Below are 26,249 nucleotides of genomic sequence, written 5' to 3'. Positions count from 1 at the left end.
TTGTGCAGTGTACAACCTGCACAGCTGTACATGGCAGCCCTGGAAAGGAAGCTTTTGCAAAGGCAAACTTTTGAGTTTCTTAAGAGTCTCGGCCCAGAGGGGACTTAGGGAATAAACTATTTTAGAGCAAGTCAGAGTGGAAATGCCGTGAAGGATATCTATTCTTTTGGAATAATGACAAGTGAATGCATCAAGGAAAGGAACACAGTAGATATGAAAATATAAATCTACAGTAATAAAAACAGTGGGGTGCTAGTCGAAGGATAGATCAATTGAAGTAGGACGGATGGCTGGGAAACATCCTAATTCAAACAAATTCAGTGATAAAAGGGACAGTGTTGTCCATCAGTGTAGATGGGAAATAGTATTGAAAATAAATTGAGCTTTATTTAGAAAAACCCCAGGGTTCCCTGCAAAGACTGAAAGAATTCCGCAGACACTTGGTTCAAACGTACTTTAAAAAATATATCTTGGAGGATTTTAAAGCTGTGGAGGTTTATAACTGTTCATAAAAGGTGGGGAACACTTCCTGTCTAAAGAGTTGAAAACACTTTTCCTTCATGCTGCAGAGGGCAAGGGTGGGTGTGCTTAGGTGGGTAAGATGGGCCCCCCAAATCGGAGCTTATCCTGCCATATTGGGATGAATAATGTTCCCTCCAAATTCATGTCCACCTGGCACCTGTGAATGTGATTTCTCTGGAAATAGGGTCTTTGCAGATGCCATCAAGTTAAAATGCGGCCCTTCTGGATCAGCGTGGGCCCTAATCCAATATGACTGGCGTCCTTATAAGAAGAGGGAACTTTGGACGCAGATACACAGAGATGGCCATGTGACCACGGAGGCAGAGATTGGAGTGATGTATCTATAACCAAGGAAAGCCAAGGATTGCTGGCAACCGTCAGAAGGTAGGAAGAGGCAAGGAAGAACACTTCTCCGGATCCTTCAGAGGGAGCATGACTCTGCTGACCCCTTGATTTCGGATTTCCAGCCTCCAGAAACCTGAGAAAAGTTTCTATTGTGTTAAGGCATCCAGTGTGTGGGACTTTTGCTACAGCAGCCACAGAGACCTGGGATGATGGGCGGTGCAGGCCAACAGGTGTGTAAAACGTTCAAGGATATTTTGAGTCCATATTTACAAGAAACAAAATCCAAATCAGAATCCTCCCAACGTAAGTGCCTTTTTGGTTGAGAAAGGCTCCATCTCCGTTAGGGTTATTTAATTCCTTGATCCATTTTTGATCCAGCACTGTTAAACTGTTTCCATGTTGTTTCTGCTTTCATTTTACTAAAATGATTCTCATCAGGATCATTTTTTTCCTGTGCAAATTTTCAGTCTTTTTTTCTTTCCTTATCAAATTTTCCCACCAAGCTTTTACCTTGGTGAATTTCACATTTCCTGCCAGTTCATCTTCCCCACCTCAAAACGCGCAGACTGCAATTTTGCTCAAAATCGGATTTTACCTTACATGGTCTTAGCCAGTGCTAGCTTGATTTTGTCTATTTTTTTTTCCAGTGTCAATTTTTATTTGTCTCTTTCAGAGTGAGACTTTGCAACCTGCCAGTAACCAGCAAGATGGACTCTCTTTCTCTCTCCCTCCCTCCCTCCCATTCTCTGCTTTTTTTTCCCTCCCCCTCTCTCCTTTCTTTTTTTTTAAAATTTTTTTTTACTTTTATTTATTTTTTCCCCCCAAAGCCCCAGTAGATAGTTGTGTGTCATAGCTGCACATCCTTCTAGCTGCTGTATGTGGGACGCAGCCTCAGCGCAGCTGGAGAAGCAGTGCGTCGGTGCGCGCCCGGGATCCGAACCCGGGCTGCCAGCAGCGGAGGGCGCGCACCTAACCACTAAGCCACGGGGCCGGCCCCTCTCCTTTCTTTCTTATCTGTTACAAACTAAATTCTTCTAGGCACAGCTTTAGCCATGAACAATTTTGGTTTATAATAAGTTCTGTGAGAAACAATATCTGCTTTGAATGCCATTCCAGCCTCTCTCTATTTCTTGGTGCAAAGTGCATCCGTAGGGAGAAGCTCCGGGAGGCAGATGCAGACAAATTTGGGGGATGAAGAATCCCAACCCCCCCAAGACAGAGGCTATTTTTGTAGCTGTGAGATCTCTGTAGTCTCCACCCCACTGGGTTACGTTTTTGGTTTGGTGAGTTACAGTAACTTGTAAGTTACAGTAACTTGTAAGTTACAGTAACTTGTAAGTTACAGTAACGTCAAGGGAAACATCTCAACAGTCTCCCGGTTGTCTTCATAAAGTTCCTGAGCGCTATTAGAGCAGGTGCCAGGACTATGCAAGCGATGAGGCACTTAGCAGGGCCTGCCCCTGTCCCCAGCACCCCTTCCCCGCTGCCCCAGCTTGTCCCTGGCTGGGGAACCTAGGATTCGCCTGGGAGTCTGGTGAACTCATACAGCTCCTGGAGACAGCTGTCTCCTTGTTTGCTTCCAATCTTCACATAGAAGCGGGTGGCCACGCAGACACCTAGGGGATTCCTTGCCCTGGTTTTCTGATCTTCTTGTCATTGTTGCTTATTTTATTTTTTTTTGTGAGGAAGATCAGCCCTGAGCTAACATCCGTGCTAATCCTCCTCTTTTTGCTGAGGAAGACCGGCTCTGAGCTAACATCTATTGCCAATCCTCCTCCTTTTTTTTTCCCCCAAAGCCCCAGTAGATAGTTGTATGTCATAGTTGCACATCCTTCTAGTTGCTGTATGTGGGACGCGGCCCCAGCACGGCAGGAGAAGTGGTGCGTCGGTGCGCGCCCGGGATCCGAACCCGGGCCGCCAGTAGCGGAGCGCGCGCACTTAACCGCTAAGCCACAGGGCCGGCCCTGTTGCTTTTTTTGAAAAAATGTTTTCTCTGGGGGACTGGCCCGGTGGCGCAAGCGGTTGAGTGCACGTGCTCCACTGCGGCAGCCCAGGGTTCACCGGTTCGGATCCCGGGTGCGCACTGACGCACCGCTTGTCAAGCCATGCTGTGGCGGTGTCCCATATAAAGTAGAGGAGGATGGGCACGGATGTTAGCCCAGGGCCAATCTTCCTCAGCAAAAAAATGAGGAGGATTGGCATTGGAGGTTAGCTCAGGGCTGATCTTCCTCACACCAAAAAAAAAAAAAAAAAGAAAGCAGAAAGGGATGGAGGAAAGACAGAGGAAGGAAAAAGGGACCAAAGACGTTCTGGCTAAGCTGAGTCCCTATTCCTCGCAAGAGGATGTCATACAGGTGGCCGTGTGTTTCTCCACCTGCTTCCCGGCCAGCTAATTTAGGCTTTTCTGATCACCTACTACGTGCCAGGCGCTGTGCAGTGGACTTTCTGTTTTGTCCCGTTCTCACCCTAGCCCTGCAGGGTGGCCATTCTCTCCCCACTTTCCAAATGGAGAAACTGAGGCTCGGAGGGGTGGGCAAACGCGCCCGAGGTCACAGAGTGGCCTGAAGAGCAGGACCCAAGCCCACCCGGGGGGTGCAAGCGTCTGTCTGTCTCTCTCACGCACACACTTACCGACTCGGGGTTCTTGACAAAGACCTTGGTGCTCCCCATCTGGTACTGGTCCGGGTCCATGTTGACCGCCCGCAGCAGATGCTGGACCCCCTGACGCTCGTCCCCACGCCAATGTGGCCATGTCTCGGGGGTCAGGATGGCGTACCTGGGGGCAGAGGGGGTGGGAGGGTTTGCAGCAGGCGGCCCAGCTGGCCGCTATTCCTCAGGGGCGCGGCTAGGGCCGGGGGTGGGCGGGGCGGCTCACCTCTGCAGGAACTTGGCGAACTGGCGGCGGTAGGCGAAGCCGGCCCGGCGCACCCTGATGTTCTCCTTCAGGCCGAGGTACTCCACCTGGTGCTTCACCCTGGAGGGGAAGGCAGCCTGAGTCCCCTGGGTGCGGGGGGTGGGTGCACTGGGGGGGCCGGAAAGGGCAGACCTGGGGCCCGGGGAGGGGTCTGGATTTGTGCTGGGGCCAGTTTGGGGGTGAGTTCTGAGGCCTGGGGAGGGGGGTTCGGTGCTGGTCCCAGGGGTCAGCCTGCGAGTCAGTTCTGGGGGCGGGGTCTGTGTTAGTTCTGTGGTCAGTTTCAGGGTCACTTCTAGGGGTGGGGTCTGGGGAATTAGGGAGACACCGCTAGTCCCTGGGTCATCCTACGGTTAGTCTGAGGTCACCCCCAGGGTCTGGGGGGGTCTTGGTCAGTGCTGGGTGTGACGCGGGGTCCCTAAGGAGTCTTGCGCTGGTTCTGGGGGCCAGCCTGGGTTAGTCCTGGGATGGGTCTTGTGACCCTGGGAGGGTTGGTCTGGAGGACAGGCAGGGTGGACTGGTCCAGCCGGGAGCCAGACCGGGCCAGGGGGTCACCTGCTCTCCTCCCAGTCCCGGGGCCTCTTGGTCTCGTTGGGTTTGATGCAACGGATGTAGTGGGGCGTGCACCTCTTCAGCGTGGCCACCAGGTCATTGGCTTGTTTCTGAGGCGGAGGAGAAGGTGGGGGTGAGGGGGCCACAGATGGGACCCTCTGGCCTCTCTCTCCTCCCACCCTGGATACAGACCCAAGAGACAGAGACACACTGGGTGGGGGGGCTGGTGTCCCTGCTCTGTGCACACCTCCGTTAGCAGACACCATGCGGGTTTGATATTGTGTGTCGACCCCACCCTTGAACCAGAGACTAGGGTTCACACATAATGAGTGCTCAGCAAACGTTTGTTGATGGAGTAACTGAGCACCGGAGAACACATCACCCAGAACATTTCTGCCTGTCCTTCGGGGCACCAGGACTTTGGGAGCAGGGAATCATGGGTGTCTGCCTAGGAGGCCAGCCTTGGCTTGTGCATTTCAGTCTCTCGGGGGAGACCAAAAAGGAAATCGTTCCAAGTAGGGGAGTGGGGGGTGTGGCAAGAGAGACCCCAGTGTGGATCAGGGCTCTGCTGTGTGATCTGGGCCAGTGACTGAGCCTCTCTGAGCCTTGGTCTCCCCATCTGCCAGGTGGGACTAGTCCCACATGAGTAAAGTGTCCCGTGTTGGCTGCCAGCACTGAAAAGTGCTCAATACATGGTTATTAAAATATTATTAGGATGGGACACCCATGTTCACAGCAGCACTGTTCACAATAGTCAAAAGGCGAACACAACCCAAGTGTCCATCCGTGGAGAAATAGAGAAGAAAAAGTGGTATATCCAGACAATGGAATATTATTCAGCCTTAAAACGGAAGGAGATTCTGACACCTGCTACAACGTGGATGGACCTTGAGAACATTATGCTGTGTGAAGTAAACCAGTCACAAAAGAACAAATACTGTCTGATCCCACACACAGGAGGTCCCTAGATGAGTCACATCCACAGAGACAGAAAGTAGACGGTGGGGGCCTGGGGCTGGGAGAGGGGATGGGGAGTCAGTGTTTCATGGGGACAGAGTTTCCATTTGGGAAGATGAGAAAGTTCTGGAGATGGATGGTGGGAATGGCTACACAACTATGTGAATGTGCTTCAGGCCACTGAGCTGTGCACATAACAATGGTTAAGATGGTCAATTTTATGTATACGTTGCCACAATTTTTAAAAAAGTGGCAAATGACCAAAAGACCAAAAAAGCTATTAGGATGATGGTTCTCGTCTGGATTTAGGGAGCTGGGGGGACATCAAGGAAGCTGGTCCAAATCACTTAACCCCAGAGCTGGAGGGAGACCCTGCTGGACAGAGGGGGGCCAGAGAGAGGGGCAGAGACCTGTGGATGGTGGGGAGAGGGACCCAGCCCTCCCCAGCCCACCTTGATCTTGGAGCCTGCGGTGCTGGGCCGGCCCTTCTTGTCTACATCCAGCTTCTCAGGAAAGAGCATCCGGAGGAAGGCCCTGGGCAGGGGGAGAGGAGGGGTAGGAGGTGCAGCTGGACCTTAGGGTGCTCTGTCCCAGAGGTGGGGCTGCCTAGGTGCCTGGGACCCAGAGGGCACGCTGCACAGTATGGTTCTCCCTGAATGTTGGGGGTGTGATGGCGAGAACTGGAGGGCTGGGTTCATCCTTTTGGTTCCTAGATTTGTTTGCACTGTTACTTCTTCCTCCGTGACTGTGCATGACTTGGGTAGCAAGTAAAAGAGAATTAAGTTAAATTAAGTAGTAAAATATTATATCAAGTGATGCAGCATCTCAGGCAACAGGGGCATGTTCCCTTGTAGGAACCATCCTACATGCACAGGCTCGCATGTGTGTGTCAAGAAATACGGACAAGGATGCTTGCTGCTGTAGCCCTGTTTGGGATAGTCAAAGACGGGCACAACCTAAGTGTCCATGAACAGGGGATTGGTTAAATATACTTTGGTACGTTCACAGCTCCCTCCTTCGTGTCCTCAATAAGATCTTCCCTGGCCACCATGACACAGACTGAGCGGACTGCTTAATAGATACGGAGTATCCGTCCGGGTGATGAAAAAGTTCTGGAACTGGAGAGTGGTGATGGTTGCACAACATTGTGAATGTACTGAATGCCGCTGAGTTTTACAATTTAAAACGGTGAAAAGATAAATTTTATATTATGTGTATTTTATCACAATTAAAAGAAAGCAAAACAGAATAAATGAGTGATGCCCTTCTCGCTGTCTACCTCTTTAGCAACTTAGTTTTTCTTCACGACACTTGTCCCACTGGGTCTCAGACTTCAGAGGGCACTAAAACCACCAAGAGAGCTTGCTGAAACACAGATGGCTGGGCCCCACCCTTAGAGTTTCTCATTCACAGGTCTGGGCTGGGACCCGATAATATATAACAAGCTCCCGGGTGATGCTGATGTTGCTGGTCCAGACCCCGCTTTGAGAACCACAAGTCTAGTGCTGTGTTTTCCAGTATGGCGGCCACTGGTCACATGTGGTTACAGAGGCCCTTGAAACGGCGCCTGTCAGAATTGAGATGCGCCATGAATGTGAAAATGCACACTGGCTTTCAAAGAGCATGCGCTATGGCAGAGGAGAATATAAATATTTCATTAATAATATTTGATATTGATTGCATGTTGAAATGATATTTTGGGTATATTGAGTTAAAGGAAACATTTTTTTTTAATTTCACCTGTTCACCTTTTTACTTTTTAAGTGTGCTTACTAGAAAATTGAAAAGTACACAGGTGGTGGGAATGGGGATGAACTGTCATTTGGCACAAGGGATCTTTTCGGGATGATGCAAATGTTTCAAATTGGAGCATTTCCAAATTGACACAAAATTGGGTAATGCAAATGCGCCAAACTGGATTGTGGTGATGGTTATACAACTCTGCACATTTACTAAAAAATCACTTCTTAACTTGGGTGCATTTAATGGTATGTAAATTGTCCCTGAATTAGGCTGTATTAAAATAATTACGTACGTAGCTTGAATATTGTTGGATGTGGAATATATTGGACAGCGCGCTCTAGATCAATCAATCGCCATCTCTCGTGCACGTGGCTCCCAGGGAGACGTGGCGGGGGGGATCTTGTTAAAATGCAGATTTTAACAAGATCTGGTTCATTAGGTCTAGGGTGGAGCCTGCGATTCTGCATCTGTAACCAGCTCAGAGGATGGTCATACTGCTGGTGTGGGACCCACATTTCAGTGCTTTAAGAACCACTGTCTTATGACTTTCACCTGATGTTATTATCCTATTTGCCTGTTTTTTCTAGTTCAATTTCTGCCTCCCTGCCTGGCTGTCAGCTCAGTGAGAGCAGCTGTGTCCTCTGACTTGTTCCGTCCTCCATCCCTGCCAGTTCAAATGGTGCCTGGTACACAGCAGAGCTTGAATAAACTTTTGAGGTATAAAAAGCCAAAAAGATGGAATCCAGGGGGCCGGCCCTGTGGCTTAGCGGTTAAGTGCGCGCGCTCCGCTGCTGGCGGCCCGGGTTCGGATCCCGGGCGCGCACCGAGGCAGCGCTTCTCCGGCCATGCTGAGGCCGCGTCCCACATACAGCAACTAGAAGGATGTGCAGCTATGACATACAACTATCTACTGGGGCTTTGGGGGGAAAAATAAATAAAATTAAAAAAAAAAAAAGATGGAACCCGGTCTGCAGCTGTGGTCAGGTAGATGGATCCATACGTATTAATACAGAAAAATGCACCGCGTGATGTGTTTTCACTGTGTAGACAGGGAGACTGTCCACGCCCTACCTGGATGCTGGGTTTGCAGATGGGAGCGCTGGGAGGGCCGTAAGGAGCGCTGGGAGGGCCGTAAGGAACTACTCCTGGGGTTTTGCAGCTTCTCCTTGTGGACCTGGGGCTACTGTTCCATCAGAACCAGTCACTAGAAACACTGTCCTGGCCGCACAGCCACCCCCGCAAAGTCCGTGGTGTGGGGACTGGTTCTGGGAGCTCTGGGGAAGATGGGGTGGTCCCTGGTCCTCCTCCATCCCCATTGCGGGGGGGGGTTCTGCCCAGAGGCCCCCACGCCCGGGACCACTCACTGCTCACTGGTCTGCATCAGCTCTATGAGGTCAGAGAAGAGAACGTCCCGGTTCCTCTCGCAGAAGCCACTCACATCATAGGAGACCTGGAGGGAGGCGGCGTTGGAGGAGTGATGGGCTGAGGCCTGGGCGTCCGGGGCCTTACAGCCCAGGTGGTCAGGGGTCCCGTGGGGGCCTGCTCTGGGGTGAGAGGACTGGGGGGTATCTGTGGTTCAGAATAGGGGGCAGAAGGGCTATAGCAGGGGCCTGGGGTCCCTGGGGGTCTGATGTTCAAGTCGAGGTTGGAGGGTGGGGGCTGCAGCCTGGGTCGGAGGTGGGGGTTACAGCCTCGATTGGGGGTGCAGAGCTGCAGCCTGGATCCAAGGCAGGAGGAGATGACAATTACAGCCCAGATTGGGGAGCAGGGGTCTGCAGCCTGGGCAGGGGTTCCCCAGTGGTCTGCTACTTAATTTGGAGTCAAAAGGTCAGATTGAGTATCTGTGTCATGGTCAATTGGGGGGTTGGGGGGCTGTGTGGGGGGAGGGTGACAGCACTGGCTGGAGACCCCTGGGGACTTCAGCCAGGCTTGCGGGCTGGGTGTGCTACCAAGGTGGTGAGGGGGCTCGCCACAGACCGGCCAAGGGGCTGAGGGAACGCGGGAGCTCCAGACCTATTTGAGGAATTGGTGGGCTGCAGCATAGCCAGGGGATCCCTGGGGGTCTCTGCTGTTCACATTAAGGGAGGGGGGCCGTGGCCAGGGTCAGAGGCCAGGGGATTTGTATAGCCTTGTCTGCTGACAACTTGGGGTCAATGGGGGAGAGGTTCTGTCCCATAAGGGGGAGCTGTGACCTCGATCAGGGCCCAGCAGGTTTCTGCAGCCCTGGCTGAAGGACCACAGTGGGGGGCCCAGGCCAGTTCCTGGGGGTCAGTGGGAGGAGCTCCATGTTTCTGGTCTGTCGGGGGAGGGCTGGAGAAGGGGGTCGGTGGAATTCTGCAGCCCTTGCTGGGGGGGGGGTGTCCCTGGGGGCTCCTTCCAGGAAGTTTGGAGGCCGCAGCGGGGGGCCCCTGGGGTCTGCGAGGTGGCGGGGGCGCGGCGCACCTTGCCGGCGTAGTGGTGGATGACGAAGCCAGCGCTCCAGCTGTTGAAGTGCTCGTGGGTGCCCACGGCCGCCTGCAGCTTCTGCAGCAGCGTCTGGTCGGCGCCGCCGCCCGTGGCGTGCATGGTGGCGCACACGTCGTCCAGGACGCTCATGATGCCCGGGGGGTTCTGCGGGGCCGGGCAGGCGGCAGCTGCTCAGCCTGGCCCCGCCCCGCCCCCATCCCACTAGCGGGAGAGAGAGCTTCACTGGGGAGGTGGGGAGTGGAGGAGAGCGGACTTCCAAATACAAGAGCAAAAGGGGGTGGGGGTGGGGGGCCCAAGTGTGTGTGGGGCTGCTGGGGAAGCTCGCTGGGGCACAGGATGCAGTGAGGGTCCCCATAAGGGATCCATGCCTCTCTCTGTCCCAGTCAGAGATGACCTGGTGGGAGACCTGTCAGCTTTGACTCCCTCTGACCCTGAGCAAGCTGCCTGGGGGAATGTTTGTTGAGTGAATACATGAAAGGTGAGAGAGAATGGACGAGGTGGCTGACGGGATAATTCAGTTGTGCTCCATCTGTCTCTAGGCTCCCAGGGCCTCTGGGGGCCATAGCCCCCGCCCCGCCCTCCCAGGTCTCCCAGGCCCAGCTCCAGGCCTGGCGAGCCCCCCCAAGGCTGGCCCGGCCCTCACCAGCTTGTTTTCGATGAGGTCGCAGACTATTTTGTTGTTGAAGTATTGGATGGGGGTCCAGCGGATGCCCTCTTGCACGTACTCCTCCTGGGGGGCAGCAGAGGGGGCGGGGATGGGGGCTGGTGTCTGGGCAAAGGTGCTGTGTTTCTAGAAGGCACGCTCCACAAGGCTGGGTGAAGGAGGGTGGCAGGTGTCCCCCCGTAGCCCCCATCTCATCATTCAGGACTGTCTCTAGTAACAAAGCCCACTGCTCTGTGCGGGGCAGGCCGGAAGTGCCACCCCCGACAGCCCTCCACTGCAGAGGAGCTGGTGGGTCGACGCCCCGAGTCCCTCGCTCCTCAGGTGGGCCAAATCTGAGCTCTGCTCTGCGAAGTTTCCCCCGGGGCCCAGCAGCACTGATCCCCAGTAGCCTGCAGCATAATCTGCTCAGCAACACACCCTATTCGGGCTCTTTTTTTTTTTTTTTTTTTTTTTGTGAGGAGATCAGCCTTGTGCTAACATCCGCCAATCCTCCTCTTTTTTTGCCGAGGAAGACGGCCCTGGGCTAACATCCGTGCCCATCTTCCTCCACTTTATATGGGACGCCGCCACAGCATGGCTTGCCAAGCAGTGCGTCGGTGCGCGCCCGGGATCCGAACCAGCGAACCCCGGGCCGCCGCAGCGGAGCGCGCGCACTTAACCGCTTGCGCCACCGGGCCGGTCGGGCTCTTTTTAAATCCCTCTCTCACTTCTTCCCTCCTTTCCTGGTATTCGCCCTGAATCCTTGTCTCAGGCCGTGCTTCTGCGGGAGGCGTACAATGAAAACAGCAGGGATTTTTATCCATCCTGTTCACGGCGGTCTCCCCAGCACCACAAACAGTGCCTGGCACACAGCAGGTGCTTAATAAATAATCGTTGATGGAACGAAGAGGGAAGCTATTTCCCCAGCCTTCCTCTTCTGATGGAAGTCTCATGGTGGAGACTGCACAGGTCAGCAGAGAGAGGTGGGAATGGGGCGCCGGGGCGTCCCCTGGTTGCTCAGCGGCCTGTGCGGTCCTGCCCCCAACCCCAGTGTCCCCTGTCCCTGGCCGCTTGGCTGCCCCCGCCCACCTGCTCAGCCTTCAGGGTGAGTTCAATGAAGATCTGCTGTAGCTTCTCGTTGACGAAGTTGATGCAGAACTGCTCAAAGCCGTTTTTCTGCCGAGGGAGGGAGAGGGTGCTTCCCTCAGTGGGCTGACGCTGGAGGCTCCTTGGGTCACTGGGCCAGCCCGAGAGGGGGGCACAGGGAGGACAGGATGTGGGTGGGGGAGCAGAGGCCGTACCTGGAAGATCTCGAAGCCGTAGATGTCGAGCACGCCAATACTGTACTCCTCCTGGGGCTTCTGCATAGCACGGTTGATGGCCTGTGATGCGGGCGGGGACAGCCGGTGAGCGCCAGCCTGCCGCTCTCTTGATATGCTCTTAGCCACGTTCACAGGCCGCGTCCCCTCACACCAGTCTCTCTCCTGCCCTCCCCAGCTCTGTGCACACCCCCCCGCCAATCAATCACCCGTGTGAGAAATCCAGGTGTTGGAACATCCAGATTCCTGCCTTGAGAGCTGGCTCTGCCCCTTCACCACGCTGCATCTCTATTTTCTCATCTTTAAAATGGGTTAATAATAGCAACTACCTTATAGGGCTTTTTCTAAGAATTTGATAAATCGATGCATGTAAAACAGAATGGTGGCTGGCACACACTTGGTGGCACGTAATGCTGGCTACTATTGTCACCACTCAACACTTCCCGCTCCCACCCACCCCCGTCCAGGCCATCACTTTGTCCTCCCGACAGCCCCTCTTGGGCTCTCAAATGCACCCACCCCTCTCTGTCCCCACAGCCGCTATCCCAGTCCAGGCCTGGACGGCTCTGCCGGCCCCCTCCTTCCTGGGCTCCAAGCACAGCCAGAGGGAGCCCCTGAATCTGCTGTCTCATCGCCTCCTGCCCCTGCTTGACGCCTCCCACGGCCGGGGATTGGTGAGGCTGTGACAGTCAAGCCTCCTCCCCCACTCAGCAGGTCCAAGCCCAGGGCCAGTGCCTCTCTCACCCCCGGGGCCCCACCGCACCCACCTCCACCAGGAAGTCGAAGAGACGGGCGTAGAGCCCCTTGGCCAGGGCGTCGCGGGTGTAGGCTGCCTGCTCCACGTTGAGGGTCACGTCGATGGACTCGCTGCGCCCGCCCCAGCGGCTGTCCATCTTACGGCTGGTCAGCTTCTCCTGCAGCCGCCCGCTGTCGATGCCCAGCAGGTAGGCGGGGAAGGCCAGGACTGCGGGGCGGGGGGAGGGGGGCAGCCGGTCAGGCCCTTGGGCTTCGTGCGGGCACTTCCGTCTCCCCATTTGGCTCGGTGACACTGATATTGTCTTCGTGGGTTCTCACCTTCTGGGGGCCGAACTAGGAGGAAGCAGTTCACACACACACACACACACACACACACACAGACACACACGCCCTCCCCAGCACCCAGCCAACTCACGGTCCACGCTCTCCACCCGGGCGTAATTCCCATCCTCGCAGAAGCTGATGTTTCCCAGGTGCAAGATCCCCGCCACGAGCTGCAGCACCAGCTGCTGGACGTTGGGCGGGATCCCGATGACCTGCATGGCACTCTGCGGGCACAACGAGGACAGAGCCTGTGCCTCGGGTCCTGACCCTGTCCCCCACCTAGGTCAGGCTTCTGGGGCCACAGCACGGACGCAGGGAGTCAGGACAACTGGGTCCCTGTCCCGGCTCTTCGATCTACTTGCTGTGTGACCTTGGGCAAGTCCCTGCACCTCTCTGGGCGTCAGTTTCCTGATCTGTAACACAGGGAGGTTCCCAGGGCTGGAGTGGCGGTTGGCGCTCACCAGGGTCTCACTGAAGTCGCTGCGGTCATCGGTGCCGTCCACCTTGTAGGTGTCCGATTGGTTGAGGTAGTAATAGTAGTCGGGGGTCATGAGCCCCAGGTTCTGCCGCTGCTCCTGCGAGGCACCTTCCAGCAGCTGGAGGGTGAGCGATGCTCATGCGTCTGGCGCTACACTGGCACAGCCCTTGTGAGCCCTTGGTCCTCACTGTCACGGGCTCGCGGACACTACCCCTCCCATGTCTCCCCCTGGGTACAGGTGCGGCCCAGCCCCACAGCCCCCTTCCTTGCACCTGGTAGTAGATGTGAAAGTTCCTCTCGTTTTCATTCTGCATGACCACGCGCGATTTCTCCAGCAGGAAGTTGGAGATCCTGCCCCCATCCGGCTCCCCGCCGCGGCTGAACTGGATCTCGAAGTACTTGCCCTGAGCCCAAGAGAGCCACGTCAGCCCCGCCTCCCGGGTCCCGGGGTGCAGGTGGCGGAAGGATTGGGGATGGGTCTTATGAGCGTGGCCTCTTTTCCTCTCCTCCCCATGGGAACGCAACGTGCTCCTCTCTCCCCACCTCCCGCTGATTGACAGCTCGTGATTTCACTGGCTTCTTCCCTCCAGCCTTCGCTTTAGCTGGAGCAGAATGCCCTTTCCTCCCTCTCTGATGATTCAAGCTCTCCCTCTGGGCATGCAGCCCTGTGCCTGCCACGTAGAACTATCACATTTCATTGACCAGTTCCCCAGACCCTCCACCACAACACAGAGGCCTCCATGTGTCTGTGGGATGCTACTGGTTCCGCTGATCCTGGATGTCTCCCACGTCTTGTCCCCGAGCCCAGAGCAAGGGTCCCACAAGCCCCTTCTTTGGTGTCTGACACCAACTGGGTTCTGCTCTGGCCAGAGGTTGGGAGACAGAGAAGCCTCCTTATTTCTCCTTTCTGCCACCTCCATCCAACAACAATGCAAGTTACATCATCATATTACACAAGCACCTGTCATAGATGACATATACTCATTCTATTGAACAATAAAAATAGAAAATAAAATGTAATTATGTTTTTGAGGTTCACCCATGTTTTTATGTCTATCAGTAGTTTGAAAATACATACAGTGTGATTCCATTTAGATGAAGTTCTAGAACAGTGAAACTAATCTAGGGTGAAAAAAAAATCAGAGGAGTTGTTGCATCTGGGGTAAGGTGGGAGTAGAGATTGACTGGAAAGGGACAGGAGGGAACTTTCTGGAGTGATGGTGATGTTTTGTATATCGATAGGGGTCTGAGTTGCACAGGTATATGCATTTTTCCAAATGGTCTACTTTGGATTTATGTAATTTTCTGTATGCAAATGTTACTGCAAAAGAAATAAAAAAGAACTGCAAATTTAAATTGGACTATAATTAATGATCTGCATGCCAGAGTGCTTGGGGGGAAAGGTATGGTGCCCACAGCTTACTTTGTAGTGCATTAAAAAATAAGATGGATGGATGGATGGATGATAAAGCAAGGATAGTAAAATGTTAATGACAGAGTCTAGGAGCTGAGAATACAGGTGTTCAGTGTACTATCCTTCCAACGTTTCTGTGTATTTGAAAATTTTAGGGGCCAGCCCAGTGGCGTAGCGGTTAAGTGCGCATGCTCTGCTGTGGCGGCCCAGGGTTCAGATCCCGGGCGCGCACTGACGCACCGCTTGTCAGGCCATGCTGTGGCCGCGTCCCATATAAAGTGGAGGAAGATGGGCACGGATGTTAGCCCAGGGCCAGTCTTCCTCAGCAAAAAGAGGAGGATTGGCAGATGTTAGCTGAGGGCCGATCTTCCTCACAAAGAAAAAAAAAAAGGAAAATTTTAATAATAAAATGTTGGAGAAAATACTTAAAATATAATTATAATTTTATTTTATAAATATACAAAATTATTTTATATATAATAATATAAAGATATATTAATAATATATAATTAATACTATATAATATAATAAATATATAATTATATTTTATATTAATATGTAATATATAGATTAATAAATATAGGAAATAAAAAGCTAATAATATTCAGAGAAATAAAATAATCCTATTAGTGTATGGAATTTGTTAAGCCATTTTCATATGCAGGCACTGTACTGAAATTATGGAGGTCAATGAGATGGATATTAACATCATCCCCATTATTTTCTGGACGAGAAAACAGAGGAGCCCCAGGAGGTGACATCTTTTTTTGGTCCAAGCCACAAATCTAGTGACAGAAACAGACCATAAATCCAGATCTGTTTACCTATTCTGTCTTCCATTAGGCCCAGCATAGCACCTGACACGAAGAAAGCGACCAAGAACTATTTGTTGAAAGAAAGAATAAATGGGACCTGAAATGTGGATAGGAACAGACGGAGCCTGGTTGCAGGCAGGGGAGTATTTAAGAATGTTACACAGACATGTCATGGCCTCCACAGTTCTGCCCGTGGGGGACTCTTTTTGAGACGGACCATAACAGGAAGTGAGTCTCCCATCCAGGAGCAGGTACTTCCTGTATTCTTGGGAAGACGTGTCAGAAACTCACAAAACGACTGGAATTGTTGTTGCGCACGGTCTTGGCGTTGCCGAAGGCCTCGAGCAGTGGGTTTGATTGCAGGATGATGTCCTTCACGTGCTGGGGAAAGAGGCAGGTGGGGGTGGGAAGAGGCTAGACTGAGGCAGGAGTGGGGTGGGGAACGACCACGCAGTGGAGAGACCCAGCCCCTCCTTCTGTTCTCGCCTCACCTGGACCTTCTCGCCCCCGCCGGACACCTTGGAGATGTAGCCCATGATGTATTTGGCTGCCACCGTCTTCCCAGCTCCACTCTCTCCACTGAGGGTGGGTAAAAGGCACCATCAGCAGCCAGGGGTGGGGGGAAGTGCCCTTTCTAATGCCTGATCATTCGTTCATTCACTCATTCATTCATTCATTGAGCACCTACTGTGTGCCAGGCACTGGGGGTACTATAGCGAACAAGACAGATGAAATTCCCTGCCCTCTTGCAGCTAACAAAGATGGCAAATGGAGGGCCGGCCCTGTGGCTTAGTGGTTAAGTGCGTGCGTTCCGCTGCTGGCGGCCCGGGTTCGGATCTCGGGCGTGCACGGACGCACCGCTTCTCTGGCCATACTGAGGCCGCGTCCCACATACAGCAACTAGAAGGATGTGCAGCTATGACATACAACTATCTACTGGGGCTTTGGGGGAAAAAATAAATAAATAAACATTAAAAAAAAAAGATGGCAAATGGAGAATACCAGAATGCATAAATAAAATACATCATGGGTCAGATAGTGACAAGGAAAGTGAAGCAGGCTGGGGGCAGAGAGGGGTGGCAAGGATCTGTTTGGATCGGGAGTTCCCAGCAAACCTCTCTGGGGTAGCGATGACGTAGGAGGATCTGGGGCCCCCCACTCTGTACCTGATGATGACACACTGGTTTTCACAGTCGATGAGCATGTTCCGGTACATGTTGTCCGTCAGGGCGTAGATGTGCGGGGGATTCTCATACTGGGCCTGGCGGGGGAGGTCAGGTCTCAGCCCAGGGCTGGGGCCAGGGGGTCCTGGCGCTGTGCCTCCCACCCAGCCCCGGCCTCACCGCGCCCTGGTAGAGGTCGATCTCGCGGTCAGTGAAGTAGGGCATCTGTTTGAAGGGGTTGACGGAGATGAGCACGGAGCCGATGTAGGTCTGGGGGGTGGTTAAGGGCCATGCGTTGTCCTGGCTGGCTTTGTCCCTCATGGGCCCCTGTCCCCTCATCCTGCTCCCCTGGGCCCTCCTAGAACCCCATTGGCCAGAGGAAAAGATAGAGATACTCGGATGCACCCTGGGTCTCAGGAAAAAACGAGACTGGGTCCAGAATGGGAGGAAATGGGATATGCTGTGGCTGAGCTACCCCAGGGCAGAGGGAGCAGTAGGGGCCACAGCTGCCCCAACCAGGGCCCTGCTCTCACTCCATCTGTCCCCTGTCCTACCACCTGGGGCTCTCACTGCCCATCCCTCCTTCTCTTCATTTGCTCAGGCATCTGTGTGCCGCTTCTGTGCTGCGGTTCCTCTGCCATCCTTCCCCGCATCCATCCACACTCCATCCCTCGTTCCAGCGGCCAGTCATCCTCCTGTCCCTCTGTCCTTCCTCTGTGCACCCCCGCCCACAGCCCAGGGTACAAAGATGTAGTCGTCCATGAAGCGCTTGCGAAGGTTCCCCACGATGGCGTCCTCGGTGATCTGGGGCAGCAACACCATGTCGTCCACGCCGCTCTGCTTCACGTTGTGGCTCTGCCAGTGGAAGCGCTCCTTGCTGCCCTGGGGGTGGGGGCGGCGGGATGGGGGTGAGCCCTTGCAGGGGGGCGCCGCGGGGGCTGGTGCCTCAGCACCCCCGCCTGGCTCACCTCCGTCGCCCGCTGCTGATTCTGCCCACCTCTGCCACCTCTGTTCCTCCTTCCCCATCTTGGGGACACCAGGCTCCCTGCCCCAAAGGAGGCAGCCAGACGGGACGACAGCTCGGATGCATCCCTTAGCCCTCCGTTTTGGTCCCTCTGTCCACCCATCCCTCCACTCAGTATCCCGCTGCCACGGAGGAGACAGTGACGCCGGGCCCAGCGGGGCCCCAGTGTTCTTGGGGCTCCAGTGGGCTGTGGAGGGGATGAGGGAGCAGGGGAAGGCTTGATGGGGGAGTCGGCCCGCCCTCCTTCTCACTTCCCGTTCAGACTCTCCGCTCCTCACTTCCCCGAGCCCCTCTCCCCACCCAGGCGCAGGCTGCATCCATGACTTCTCCGTGGCGTTTGATCCACTGCCCGCCCCTTCCACCTCGAGATGGCCTCCTTCCTCCCACTCCCTGCTCCTCTCTCGTGGTCAAGCACCCCAGCCTGTCCCTCTGAGATCCTCTCAGCCGCCACGTGGCTGTAACCTCTGTCCTCCGTGCCCAGCTGTGACCCTGCGCCTCAGCCTTCCTGCGCCCCAGCCACGGTCTTCCCCCTCCCCAGCTCCCGCACCTTCCAAGGCTCCTGCTTCTCCTTCTCATTTCAGCTTTTCATCAGATGGTATCTTTCTTAGGCCCCAAGGAGGAGACTCAGACACAGGCTCTCCAAAAGACTCCTCCTCCAGGAAGTCCTTCTGGAATGTTCTATCCTTTTAGCCCAAGTGAACTCATCAAGAACTTTAAACACTGAAACGCGCTGGCTCTCTCAGGCCCACTCTTTCTCCATTCAGTACACCCCTGCCATGGGAGGAGTCTGGCCAACAGAGTGATGGCGGCCTGGAGCGCCCCCGTCTGGTGCACTCCGGCTAGGATGATGCCCCTCCTCCAGGAAGCCGCCAGACCAGGAGCTCTTGGAGGGCAGGGCCTGAGACTGAGTCCTTTCTCAGCCCCAGCAGGGAGGACCTAGCAAATGCACAAGGAACAGGGTGAAGAAAGAAACCCAGCTTCAGAGGAGAACCCCAAGAGCAAAGGATGCAGGGAATTGAAGTCAAGTCTTCAAAGATGATGGGCATTTGCCAGGCTATTCCAGGGAAGGGAGAAGGGCGTGCTGGGCAGAGGGGACTCAGGCAGGGATCAAGGAGGGGGTCAGTGTGGGGAACTGTAGGGCAGAGGTGGCTGAGGCGCAGTCTCTCCTGGGGGCACTGGGGAGCCATGGAAAGTTCTTGAGTAAGGGAGGTGCATGGTCAGATTCCAGACACGCAGACAGCCGGAGGAGGGTTCCCAGAGGAATCCATGGACATTAAACAAGCCCAGCTTTTGGGATGGGGCAGACCTGGGTTCTAGTCCTGGCTGGGTGACCTGACACTGCTGTGCGCCTCAATGACCTCATCTGTAAAATGGGAGAAGCGGCCTCACTTCCCAGGGCTGATGTGAGGGATTAACTGCTCTGGGGAATGAAGTGGGGTTGGGGGCTGGCACTCCTCCCCAGCCCGAGCAGTGGTGGGGATGGGCCCCGGCAGAGCGGCACGAGACAGAATTAACGTCACCAAGTACCCATGACATGTCTGACGCTGGGGTGGGGAGGTGGGGTGTTGCCAATATTATCAGCAATCCTCACAGCGGCTCAGTGGGGTGAGGGCTAGGAGAGAAACTGAGGCTTGAGAGTGCAGCGGCTTGATTCTCTACTAAGGACACAGCTAAGCTGTTTCCAAGAATGTCGGATTCGAATCTGGGTCCCTCTGACAGCCAAGGCCAGGCTCTTGTGTCTACACCCACGAGGGGCTGGGACCCAAGGGGTGTTGGGCTGGGACTTGAAAGTCAAGAAGGGATATCGAGAGCAGGGAGACAGGGAGCACCAGGCCAGGTGAACCCCTCCAACTGCTTCCAGCCTGAGTAGTTAGAGTGTTTTCCGTATGGCAAATCCGACCTCATCTCTCGGTGGCTGAAAACCCGTCTGCGGCTTCCCCTCACCCTCCCATTCATGCATCTACATAGAATTCTTGAGCACCTACTGGGTGCCGGTAACATAAGTCTTCCAGGAAGAACTTTTTCAGTTCCTCGCTGAGTTGCCTCTGAAACTTTGCAGATGCTGATCCCTCTGCCCCGAACACCCTTCCTGCCCAGTTAATGCCAATCCATCCTTTAAGACTCAGCTCAGATGACGCCTCCTCTGAGAAGACCTCCCTGACCCCGGACCAGGTCAGGTGCTCCCTCTGGACTCCCACTCTCCCCGGGCGACCCTCACCACAGCCCCGTCCACGTTCTGGACATCACTCACATTAGCAGCATCTTCTGGTGTCTGAGCTCCTGAGGGCAGGGGCTCAGGCGATGCCTGGTGGGACAAGGCGCCAGGGCTCACGTGAATGAATGAATAAAGGAATGAGGCACTGCGTGAAGGAATGGAGGGGAGGTCGGCCAGGGCCAGGTCCTGAAGGGCCTTGAATGCCAAGCAAAGGGATTTGGACTTGATTGTCAGTGGTTTGGAGAGTTCTCAGCAGGGCCGTACTGCTCCTGGGGGCGCTTTAAGAATCATCCCCAGGGATGGGGACAGACTGGCATTTTCAGGGAGCCACAGGTGCCAAATTTTCACACAAATAATTGTCCTGCCCGCAGCCCCCCACGCCACCCCAGCAGATGTTCACGTAAGTGACAAACTTATTTATAATCATCGGAACCTAGGACCAAATTCTATTTTACGTATAAAGAGAAAATCTATAATTTTTTTGCACGGTTGATACCCACTGCGTTTTCTGGCAATGTGACTACCTATATCAAGGGAGATTTTTAGTTTTGTTCAGATTTCACTGAGTTTTCAGCATTTTGGAAGCTCACGCGGCTCGTGGCGTTAACGCGGCCGGCACCCCCGCTCAGCACCGACCTGCGGGGGGCTTTCAGCTCATCGAGACACACCTGTGTCCAGGTGTGAGCAGCTGGTGGCTCCAGTGGGCATCCCTGAGCCCCTGGCCTGAGCCCTTTCATCTTTGTGCACACATTTTATCCTAAACGACTTTCTCCTCCGCATTACAGGGCATCCCGTTAATGATGTTTGAAACGAGGGGAATTGGTGTATTTCACCGTCCGTGAATTTCATGTCAGGGTTTCAGGGGGCCTGCCAAGACGTCTGTCATAAGAAGGGGGTACCGGTGTGATGCGCTAAGAACCCAGGGAGGCAGCGGCAAGGGGGAGGGAGGGACGAAGTTGCGGCAGCAGCGCCGAGGCGGGGAGAGGGTGCCCACCACAGAGGCTGAGCACGAGGCCACCCGGGAGGTCGGAGGCAGCCAGGGCAGAGGGAGGCCTGGAGGTGGCAAGGCTGGGTGGGAGAAGCAGGGAGCCGTCGTCCGGACCCCAAGCTACTGAAGGGCATCCTCGCTCACTGGAGGCTCAGGGGACCCCACGGAGAGCGTTGGCGACCCCAGGGTCAGAAGTGGGATTGGGAGGCTTCTAGAAGCCGGCTTTTGGACAGTCTGGCTGAGAAGGGGAAGAGGGAAAGAGGCTTCGAGGAGGGGTGGGGTCAGGGGAGCCTATTTCCCGTTTTCAAGATGGAGAGACCAGAGTGTGTTGATGAGAGGAGATGATGAAATTTGGGAGTGAAGGGGCGTCATTCACGGCCAGTGGGGCACAAAAGGTGAGGGCGGTCTGCTCTTTCCCTGAGCCAGGTCGGGGTGTGGGCACAGAGGAGGGTACAGGAAGCGGATCCTCTCTCTGAAGAGCTCGAGGGGTGGGGCCTGGGGTGGTAACTATGGTAACAAACAACAACAATCGCAATAATAGTTAGCACCCCACTGGGTGTTATTCTGCTCCAGACCCTGGTCTAAGCTTTTTCCGTGAATTACCTCATTTAATCCTCTCGACACATGCTGAGGTCAGTACTATGACTAGGTTCACTTTGCAGAAAAGAAGACGATGGGACAGAGAGGTTAGGTGTCCTCCCCAAGGTCACACAGCATGAAGGGAAGACCTGGGGGAGGACTCTGGAGGCTGTCCGTCCCCAGCCTGGTCTGGGTCGGAAGTGGCCGGGACTGGTGCTTCAGGTCAGATGAGGATGGGGTGGAGACAAGATTGGTCCTGTCCAGGGTTTCCCCTTTGGGGTCAGCCCGATCTCCACCCTCCTGGGCCTCCCTCAGGCTGAGCTGAGCCTCAAGGCTGCTTCTTTCTCTGGGGTCAGAGGCCACCAAGGCCGGCTGTGTCTAGCTGGCTCTCCTGGCCCCAGAACTCAGTTCCTCTTCCTGTCCCCCTCCCCGCCCCGCGCAGCTGAGTGGCCCTCTGCCTCTTGCATCCCCGGCCATCCCTCCCTCTGTGTTCCTCCTCAGGCATGGGACCCCCAGATCCACTCTGAGCTCCATGCAATCACAAAATCCGCGGTTGTTTGCGGCAGAGGGAGGCAGTTTTGCTCAAGTGGGTGCAGTGTGTGGGAGAACAGTCAGGAATTTGAGCTTGAGAGGGATCAGGTGTGAGGCCTGGCTTGCCAGGTGACTGACTACGTGACCCCAGGGAGGCCACTTCACTTCTCCAAGCCTCAGTTTCCCCATCTGTAAAATGGATTCCATAATAAACCTCCTCTGTGGGTTTGCTGAGAGGAGTAAATGAGCCAGGGCAGAGATGAGACGCGCTGGGGTGCCTGAGGAATGACAGCTGGTGGCCCTAAGACCAATTCATGGAAGCGATTGGTGTTTGACAGAGGATATAGGAGCTGGGAAATATATACTTGTCAAATGAATGAATGAATGAATGAATGAATGAAGTGCCATTGGGAAGAGACTGTCCCCAGCCCTGTGTCATGGGTATCCCTCTCTCTGTGGCCCCCAGGTCTCCACGGGTCAAGTCGAAACTGTTTGTTCCTAAGTCTGTTCCTTGGGGGTGGGGGTGCAATGAAGAGGTTGTGGTCACAGTTGACCGCAAGCCGAGTATGACTCAAACTGCTGAAGCTCTTGTGAAAGACAGTCAGGGGCTCGAGGTGGCTGGGGTGGGAGGGCGGAGGTAGTTTCTAACTTCAGCTCTTCAGAGAGGCGCCCCCCAACCCAAGGCAGGTGGCATAGGAGGGTGGGGCTTCTCTGGTGCTGAAGGAGCGAGGGCCTGTTTGTGACCAAGGTGATGGCTCCTGTTGGGCTGGGGCATTGGAGCCCTGGAGGGAACACACTTCCTGAGCCCCTATTGTGCATGGAGAGAGGTGGGGACCTGGCCTAAATTCTGCTCTTGAGGAACTCAGTTACCCCGAGCGGGTGAAATGAGCTGCCCAAGGAGATGGTAGGTCCACATCAGATGGTGCTAAGGAGAGGGGAGGTGATCAGTGAGGGCTTCCTGTAGGAGGCAGGCTTTACAACATGAACTTCCCCAGCAGAGTTGGTGGCGGCAGCAGGCACCATGGGCCAGGAAGCCCTTGGGTGTGTGGGGGACACCAGGATTCTAGTTTCTTTGGAAGAGGTCCCAGCTCCAAATGAGGCCGGGATGGGCAGCAGGGGGCATGTGCGGGTCAGTACACCCCCTGGGGGGCCTCTCACCTTGCAGGAGCAGGAGGAGGAAGCTGTGGGTCAAGGTGGCCATTAAAAGTGTGGCCTCAGGGGCCACTGAGTTGAAATCCTCTGCCACTTTTGGTTGTATGGCAGCTTGCCTCAATTTCCTCATCTGGGAAATGGGAAGCTATGCAGATTCAATGAGGCAAAGTTTGTCAAGTGGAAACTCCAGCTTCCCTCCCATTGCCAGCAGTGGCAGCAGCCTTAAAGCGGCCAGTCCACGGGCACAGGGCGCGGGCCCAGGAGGAAGGACCCGACGAGGGAGCTTTTGCAATTTGCCCCAACTGCTCTGGCCTCCTGCTCCTGGGTGGTGATGAGCAGAGCCCCAGACTGGAGGGAACAGCAAAACAGCCACTTCCTTCCTCGCCCGGGTCCTCCGAGCTGTGGTTGCCGGCCGGGAGGAGATGAGAAGCTGCAGAGGCCGGGGCGGCTCCAGCAGCCCCGGCCTCTGGCCCCACCCTGGCACCTGGCATGCCCCCGGAGCCTGCTCCTGCCCTCCCCAACTTGGTGGGGGTTCTGGGGCCACACCTCGCTTCCCCACACCATCCAGACAACATTCTCACTTCCAAAGGCTCCCAGGGTCTCCCCTTCCCTTGGTGGGGTGAGGGTCTCAGTTTCCTTCTGGGCCTTATCCAACACGTGGGGACCCTTGTCCTAGAGCCGGCAAATTGCTGGATACTGGACAATTCCTTGTCCATCACAGCTGGGGACCTGAGGCCCTGAGCTGCCTGGGAACGCTGGCTTGAGCCTGTGGCCTTGCCTCTCTCTGCTCTTTAGGGAAGAACCTCTGGGGGGGGGGCCCAGCCCCCAAGGCAGACCTGCCTGTCCCTGACACCTCAGTCTCCCTCGCCCTTCACTTCCAATCAACTGAAGGTCTTATTGATTCTTCCTCCCTCCACCCTTGGCCCCCAGCCTTGACAGCCCCTCACGGACCAAGTAGCCACATCACTGGTCTCCCTCCTTCGTGTCTCTACTTTAAAAACGATCACCATGACCTTCACGTCACCAACATCACGAAACGAAGACAACCAATTTCTGCCTTTGCTCACCTGCCCTGCCATCGATGTCAAACAGAAACTGCTGATAACCCCAGTTCTAGCACCGCCAGCCAACAGAAACAGCAATCGATTCTGCCGGCAATTTCCCGCCATCACCCACCACCGCCACCAGCAACGCATCATAATCAACCACCATCAACAAAAACAGCCACGATCCCAATACTAGCCATCAATAGCCAACATAACCAACTACCGTCGAAGCAGCAATCAACAATATCCCTTTCTAAAACCGACAATGCATCACCATTATTCCAGAGACCATCAACCAAAACCAACAATGAACCACCAAGAGCAAACCATCGCTATCAATGCCACCCAACTCTTAATAACAGTGACCCCCGAACTGCCATCATTCCATGGATCAACCCTCCAGCTGAAAACAACTGACACCCAACCATCAACGTTCAACATTAGCTGGCACCAAAAGTAACCATCACCACCACCAACCCACCCACAAGAACCATTCTTACCACCAATTTGCAACAACCAACAGCACCAACCCAACCACCATCACTCAACAGCATCTCCTCTTCAACAACCAAGAACCAGTCACCTCCACCCACTGCCATTGCTAACTCCCGCCATGAGTAAGCTTCACCCGCAGCGCCGGTTACTGTGTACTGAGAGCATCTTATGTGCTCTGTAAAGTACTTTAAGAACGTTGTTTCATTGAATCTTTCTGGGCCCCCATCACCCCTCCAGGAAGACGTCAGCACTCCTAGACAGAGGTATTGGCCTTATGGGTGGGTTCCACTCTTTTTCTCCTCCATGGTCCTCTGGGTGAGTTTCTGCCTTCCCAGACCCCACTGGCCGAGCAAACAATTGACTAAGCATTTCGTAAGGCTTCCTTTGGGGGTTGCTTTTCTTTCAAGTAGCAAATCATTTGTTATGTTCTTTTGATCAAAGTCTACCCATCTGAGCTCAAGTCCTCCTGGACTGATCCTTCGTGGAAGAGTTTCCTTCTTAAACCCAGAGCTCTCACTGATGCTTTCATTGTGAATTCCCCAGAGAGGTCCTTGGCCAATGATGCCCGAGAAGATGTTCTCTCGCAGACTAACACAATCCCTGCCCCTTGGTCCACCTCCCTGCCTCCGCCTTGCTCAGCTGCCTGCTGCCACCGCCAGGAACCCTGCAGTTGTCACCACTGGCTCTGTGACTGTCCCAGCCACACACCCTCATGGACAGAATGACCAAAACTGAAAGCTGAAGTGGCTTGCAGATGCTCGGGGCTGTGGGGATGACTTTTATAGGCAGCCCAAGCTCTCTTTTAGTGTGTGTGTTATGATGCTGCTGGATCTAGACCCATGATGGTCACAGTTTCCCCAACCCTATCACCTCGACCACCATCAGATCTCAACCTCATTAGGTGGCAACGCCTCTGGCTGCAGTGTGTCCCCCGCCACCCTTGCACGGAAGGGTACCAGTGGCCGTGTGGGCATACTGGGACTCATTATCTCCCACTTCTGTGCTTGCTACAGCCAGACCACCTCTGTCACCCACACAGACTGTCACCACACCACCACTGCACCCCACCGCCCATTGGACACAACTTCCCCTCCCAGCTGTGGACTCAGAGTGGCCAAACCCATAGACCCTCCGAAGTTCCAGCGGAGAGGGCCCCAAAACATCTTCCACATCTCAGCTGACTTCCAAATATGACATTCCCGGGAAGGGAGGTGCAGAGAGGGGAAGTGACTTGCCCAAGGCCACACGGGGAGATGGGAGAGCAAGCTGGGCTGGAAACTGGATTCCCCGAGCCCCAAGAAAGGGGTGTGTCCTTATCCCTGCAGACACTGTGAGACCCCTCAGGGCCACCTTTGTCCCCCAGTTACTTCTCCATCCTCGGTCCCCCATAGTCATTCTGTCCACCATCAGATGGGAGTTGGTCCCTGGTGAGGGATTCTGGGGGCACCTGAGCTGCACTGAGGAACCCCAGAGGGTCTGCTGTGCCCCTCTCCATCACCCCACTTTCTGATGGTGGCCCTCAGGGCACCTCCACCTGGCTGGTGCCCCCCACCCCTGTGCTTCAGGGCCCACCCTGAAGGACTTACCATGGTGGGGGCTGGTGTCTAGGCCCCTGGGGGGCGCCCGAATGAGTGGTGGCAGGGGTGCAGGCTCAGGGGGCTCTGGGGGGTGGCTCAGGCATGGCCCTGCTCCTGCTCCTTCGCCGGACTCCCAGCCTTAGTTCCTGTTACAACAGCCCCCTTCTCACTTCCTTTGGCGGGAGGGGCCGCGGCTACAGGGGAGGGAAGCTGGGCCCAGGGGCGGGGAGAGAG

At 54.9% G+C, this 26,249-nt stretch overlaps 1 protein-coding gene across 1 annotated transcript in view; it reads right to left on the bottom strand.

Moving 5' to 3' along the window:
- MYO1F (myosin IF) overlaps positions 1-26,158 on the bottom strand; it is a 33,152-nt gene extending 6,994 nt beyond the window's left edge. Inside the window, exons 1-19 of the mRNA XM_058538023.1 lie at positions 26,025-26,158; positions 17,153-17,290; positions 16,589-16,678; positions 16,412-16,506; positions 15,737-15,824; positions 15,537-15,626; positions 13,289-13,420; positions 13,000-13,134; positions 12,630-12,762; positions 12,226-12,422; positions 11,441-11,521; positions 11,229-11,315; positions 10,140-10,226; positions 9,473-9,640; positions 8,395-8,480; positions 5,740-5,821; positions 4,334-4,440; positions 3,743-3,841; positions 3,499-3,643 (exon numbers count right to left, since the gene is read on the bottom strand). Of these exons, the coding sequence (XP_058394006.1) occupies positions 3,499-3,643; positions 3,743-3,841; positions 4,334-4,440; positions 5,740-5,821; positions 8,395-8,480; positions 9,473-9,640; positions 10,140-10,226; positions 11,229-11,315; positions 11,441-11,521; positions 12,226-12,422; positions 12,630-12,762; positions 13,000-13,134; positions 13,289-13,420; positions 15,537-15,626; positions 15,737-15,824; positions 16,412-16,506; positions 16,589-16,678; positions 17,153-17,290; positions 26,025-26,027 (2,043 nt within the window). The 5' untranslated portion in view covers positions 26,028-26,158. The remainder of the gene's footprint in view (positions 1-3,498; positions 3,644-3,742; positions 3,842-4,333; positions 4,441-5,739; positions 5,822-8,394; positions 8,481-9,472; positions 9,641-10,139; positions 10,227-11,228; positions 11,316-11,440; positions 11,522-12,225; positions 12,423-12,629; positions 12,763-12,999; positions 13,135-13,288; positions 13,421-15,536; positions 15,627-15,736; positions 15,825-16,411; positions 16,507-16,588; positions 16,679-17,152; positions 17,291-26,024) is intronic.
- Positions 26,159-26,249: the final 91 nt, after the last annotated feature.

This window comes from Diceros bicornis, unplaced genomic scaffold, assembly GCF_020826845.1.
Source record: "Diceros bicornis minor isolate mBicDic1 unplaced genomic scaffold, mDicBic1.mat.cur scaffold_73_ctg1, whole genome shotgun sequence".
In the NCBI taxonomy this organism is placed as follows: Eukaryota; Metazoa; Chordata; class Mammalia; order Perissodactyla; family Rhinocerotidae; genus Diceros; species Diceros bicornis.
This window is presented reverse-complemented; position numbering and strand designations above follow the sequence as displayed.